Source organism: Cyprinodon variegatus, unplaced genomic scaffold (assembly GCF_000732505.1).
Source record: "Cyprinodon variegatus isolate N-32 unplaced genomic scaffold, C_variegatus-1.0 Scaffold3, whole genome shotgun sequence".
In the NCBI taxonomy this organism is placed as follows: Eukaryota; Metazoa; Chordata; class Actinopteri; order Cyprinodontiformes; family Cyprinodontidae; genus Cyprinodon; species Cyprinodon variegatus.
Window position 1 is genome coordinate 2,032,914 of NW_015150456.1, and position 5,383 is coordinate 2,038,296.

Consider the following 5,383-nt stretch of genomic DNA (forward strand, 5'->3'; position numbering starts at 1 on the left):
CTTTTCTTTAAAATGTCATAATTTACCATAAAATACTCAATGAAAACATTCATAAACATCCGTATAATTGTTCTGCACACCCCTTCAGATAAAGCTTCAGAGATTTACAGATGTTTGACTCATAGATTTGTCATCAGCCATATGTGGTCACGGCATGTTGGAACTAACTCTGAAGTATTCTGAAGGGCAGATTTATTTTTTTGTTTACCTGGATTGAAAATGATCATATGACAGGCTTTATTTTATTGATCTATTTTAACTTCTAGATTACATTTTCTGGGTATAAAAAAATGTTTTCTCTTTTAACATTTGGTAATTATGACTGCTTATTTCTTTAAAAAATAATAATATTTTATGGCTTAAAATCCAGATAGAAAATGGTGAAAGTACGCCCCTTTCAGTTGTATTTTAGGGTGCTCATCCAGCTGCAGTCTAAAATCTTTCCAGTTCACTTTGATTCTCTGGGACACCTTTAAACTGGAATGGACTGTACGCTCTAGAGCTCAGCTGAGTTATGGAGCCCCAAGCAAGGCTGGTTATAATCAGCAAAATGTCATCGTCCTCCGAGGACATTTTTTATGGTTTTTTTAGGAATCTTATAAAATGTTTTATGTGATTTTACAACAATGTGGAACAGCCTACTCATAAAGACCCAGCTACAGGTTTCTATGTATTTTTTTACTTCTAACACAACAGTTAACACATTTCCTATTGGTACCTTTAAGGACCCAATTAAAGTGCTTGACCCTTTAAAGCCCGATCCAAGAATGAAACATAACAGAAAATTACTTTTTTTTTGGTTTGAATTCCTTATTTGGCCTTTTAACAAAATATGTAAAAAGAAAAAACAGAAATACATTTTTGATATTAATAATTTATTACTATGCGATAAGTCAAGATTATTTTTTGTGTAGTCTTCTGCCCTCTGTTTCAGGAACCGTATGTATCAAATACGATACATTTGGCATTATAGGGTTAAGAGGGTCCTTGTGAGGGATATTTCTAAAGTTAACACGCTGCACTCATCTTGCACTTCTTGTTGTTTCTTAGATAGAAAACTTCCAACCAGTCTGACTGTATAATATGATTGAAATATCTCAATAAAGTGTCTTGAGATGACATTTATTGTGATTTGGTGCCATAGAAATAAACTGAATTGAATAAATTGGATAAAAAATTGCTCCATTCAAATTTCAAATGTTTTATAATGAAAACAGTCACTATCTTTTCTCCAATTCCCCTATGTTGATATTTGATAAACCAAGTCAGTCACCAAAGTGCTTAAAAAATAGACAAAACCCTCAAGTCAACCAGTAGAAAATACATGAGAAGAAGCAAAGTTTCTTTTTAAAATTTTATAGACTTTGAGCTTTTTTCTCAATGTGAATGACATGGATATTACAAGATCATAATTGCTCACCTAACCAGCCATAAATATTAAGGTTAAAAAAACAACATTTGAGCATGATTATGTAAAATGCACAAAAACGTACAAGCCCTTCTCGTTAAAATGAGCAAGCATCTTCCTTGGTTCCTGGCAGTGCAGGACAATGATGCTGCTGTACAGCAAAGCTGCCCAATAAAGTTTTAATTACCCAGAGGCCGTAAAAAGTTGCAACCAGTGCAATCACATTCCATGATTCAGAGGATTTTCGTTTTATATCCACCATTCTCTGAACACTGACCCCATAAAAACATTAAGTATCGGTTAATTTTTTATCTTTTATCTTTTCTTACTCAATGCAGCGATGTGGGCATAAAGAGCAGAGAGCGGGTTACTTTCCCCCACTGTCACCATCATCACCTGGACCAGGACAAAGGGACACTCTGGAATATTCTTGTGGAATCTAAGAATTGAATCTTCTTCCATCCAGTTTTCACAATGACACTAAACGCTGTACCTATGGAAGCATGTCATTCCTCCGCCACAGTCTGCTCAGGTACAGACTGCCTGGTTCCTCCAAGTAACTTTAATGCCATCCTTAGCACGGTGTTGAGCATCGTGCTCACAACCATGCTGGCCTTTGTCATGTTTGCCATGGGCTGCACCGTGGATGCCCACAAGTTATTGGGGCACATCAAGAGACCCTGGGGAATCGTCATCGGCTTCCTCTGCCAGTTCGGCATCATGCCCTTCACTGCCTTTGCGCTTTCTCTTGCTTTTGGGGTTCTCCCTGTGCAGGCCATCGTTGTCATCATTATGGGTTGCTGTCCTGGAGGAACCAGTTCAAACATCATCTGCTTCTGGCTGGATGGAGACATGGATCTGAGGTAAGATGGTTAGGCTGGTTTGATGATCACTATTTCGTTGGGTTTCTTGCTTGGTCTTGTTTCTTGAATTTCATTCCCTTAAAGCTACAGTGTGTAATAATTACAGGGATATACAGTCAGAAATGTAATATATTATACATAACTATGTTATTTATCATCATCTACGAGCTCAGCCTCTTAACCTTAATATTTGCGTTGCCTTAGAATTCGTTATTTATAATTACATAGGAGCGGGTCTCGCAGCCATGGAGGCAGACATCTTTGCGCTACGACAGCGCAGAGCCAACAAACTAGCGATTGCGAGATCGCCCATTACGCTCAAAAGTAACTACGGCAAGTTGAGAGAGATGAACTGAGACGGTACTGAAATCTATACCCTACACAGACTAATGAAATACTATCTGTAAAAATTATCTATGTAAACAAACCTCATCACTTGAGAAGGTAGGTGATGCGGACGTCGTGGAAGACATTTTGTCCCGTAACGCTCGCCGTACTGTTGGGGGGGAGAAGCGGTGGGGGGGAGATGTTCATGTTGCTGCGGTCTGCAGTCTGGACGTTAGATGTCGCTGAAAATTACACACTGTAGCTTTAACATTTTAAAAGATAAAATGATTTTTCTTTCCATTCAGTTACTACAGCTAAAAAACATTTATCAGGCCCAGAAATCTGGGTGTAGTGATGGATTCAGATCTTACCTTTAGAGACCGTAACAGATTTAGCCATCATCTGAAGAACATTTCTGGGATTAAAGGACTAATGTGTCAGGAGGATCTGGAAAAACTAATTTATTTGTTTATCTGTAGTTGAATAAATAGCTGCAGGAATGTCTTCGCCTGGAAGTGTATCAGGCTGCCGATCCAGAATCTGCCTGCTTCCCCATTAAAATGTAAAAAGTGGAGCACATCACCCCAGATCTAAAGGCTTTACACTGACTCTGTGTGTCAGGAAGATTTTAAAAGGATACCGTTAATCCATAAACCACCGGATGGCTTAGCTCCAAATGAAATGACAAATTTGTTGTCAGTGTATGAACTTTACAAACACCTCATTTATGTCTTCTGGCATAAGTCTACTCTTAATACCAACAGCCAGAACCAAACATGGAGAGACAGCTTTTATTTCATATGGTAGACTAATTTAGAACAAATTCCAGGGTAAAATATAAAAAAAACACTTGTTTAGAGTAATCTTTAACTGTAGTATTTGAGATTTTTACTGAAACAACACCAGTTTAAGCCTTTAGACCAACATTTTTCACATGCCCCTATTACTCCGCTTCAAGGTACTTTTCTTTGGGCTTTGTACTTAAGCACAGCACTTTGAATTTGAAGGGTACCTTTAAAATGAAATTTTCTTTGTGGCGACGCATTTGTGTGGCTGATGGGAGCACATGGGGAAACTTGTGCACCAAAAGCCATTCCATTTACCCTTGATGAAAACTTCAGAACCATATGACGTCTTGGGTTTTAGTCTGTCCCATTGATCATCTTAGCACCTCTCAAGGTGTCCAACATTTCTGGGTGATAATTATGAAATTTAAATTTTTCATATGTTTCAAAAATCTAAGTAGTATACACGTCAGGACAGCAGTAGTCAGCAACAACTGTCCTACAGTGTGCCTTTTACCAAACAGGAGAAGGGTTGAAACTTTGCTTCCAATCGTTTTCTCTGAAAACATTCAGTTGATAGAAAAAAGCGTCTTGGTTCTTGATTTATTTTTGATTAATTCCCAAATCCTTGTGAAGATTCTCAGTCATCAAGGTAATGGTCATTCCAAAAAAAGTAAAAAAAAAGATAGTTTTGGTCTTTGTTTCCAAGTTTAAAGACGTTTAATTTCCCATCCAGGAAGCTTTTTCAATTCAAAATGTCAGAAATAGCGTTGAGTTCCAGATTTTATAGAGTGGACCAAATACTTGCTTAGGCTTAGAAAACATGCAAACTGTACCAGACAAACGGGTCGGCCCCTTGGGAACGAAGAACTCTAACAACCCGTGACCCTAATGTCCGGTTCAACTCAAAATTTTTTACTTTTCTGCACATGTGCACTTTTCGGGGTTTTGGTCCACTCAATAAAGGCTCAAACTCAAAGCTATTTCTGACATTTTTAATTAAAAAATTTTTAAAAGGAATTCCTGGAAGCAAAACGTCTTCAAACTTGGAAAAAAGGTCCAGTGGATTGTGTTTTTTTTTTTTACTTTTTTGGGAATTTTTTCCCAAAATAAGAAACATTTTGTCTGTTAACTCCTGAGTTGATCCTTTTCTGTGTAACTTACTAGTCTCAAACATTCTCATAGGCTCAGGTGATGTAAATTGAGCTATTTTTTCCCTGCAGCATCAGTATGACCGCCTGCTCCTCCATCTTGGCCTTGGGCATGATGCCGCTCTGTCTGTTCATCTACACCAGCGCCTGGACTTCCAGCGACGCCATAAAGATTCCCTTTGACAGCATTGGTAAACAAACAAATCTATTGTCTTTGTTCTTACATAGGAGGAATTATTTTGAATAAACTGGAATCCTTTAGGATGCACTGATTATTTGTGTTTGTTTGTTTGTTTTGTTTTTTAATTTTGAAAAATGACAGCTCATTAACTCACATTTTATCTTTGCCTGCTCAGGAATCACTCTTGCAGCACTTCTTATACCAATAGCAGTGGGGATTTATGTAAAAACCAAGTGGCCTCGTATTGCAAAAAAGATCCTCAAGGTAAAAATGCTTTAGATTATTTTTTTTTACAAGCTGTTGAGCAATAAGAAGCCATAGACAGAAAGTAAGTGAAGTATTTTTGTGCCCATTTTCACAGGTTGGTTCTATCGCTGGGTTTGCTCTCATTATCATCATAGCGGTGGTGGGAGGCGTCCTCTACCAATCCTCCTGGGTCATTTCTCCCTCCTTATGGATCATTGGAACCATCTATCCCTTCATTGCCTTCAGTATGGGTTTCTTATTGGCCCGGTTTGTGGGTCAGCCCTGGCACAGGTGAGCAAAAAAACATACACCTCAGTAGTCAGTATTTCTTTATACCTAAAGCTTGCCTAGCCTCGTGAGACCATCCTGATCTCGCGAGCTTTCAAGGTTTCACTCGCAGATCAGTCTGGAGACTCTCCGTT

General features: G+C 38.3%; 1 protein-coding gene across 1 annotated transcript in view; it reads left to right on the forward strand.

Annotated features, from left to right (window-relative positions):
• The first annotated feature begins 1,903 nt into the window (after positions 1-1,903).
• LOC107082484 (ileal sodium/bile acid cotransporter-like) overlaps positions 1,904-5,383 on the forward strand; it is a 4,642-nt gene continuing 1,162 nt past the window's right edge. Inside the window, exons 1-4 of the mRNA XM_015371190.1 lie at positions 1,904-2,271; positions 4,607-4,725; positions 4,891-4,979; positions 5,077-5,252. Of these exons, the coding sequence (XP_015226676.1) occupies positions 1,904-2,271; positions 4,607-4,725; positions 4,891-4,979; positions 5,077-5,252 (752 nt within the window). The remainder of the gene's footprint in view (positions 2,272-4,606; positions 4,726-4,890; positions 4,980-5,076; positions 5,253-5,383) is intronic.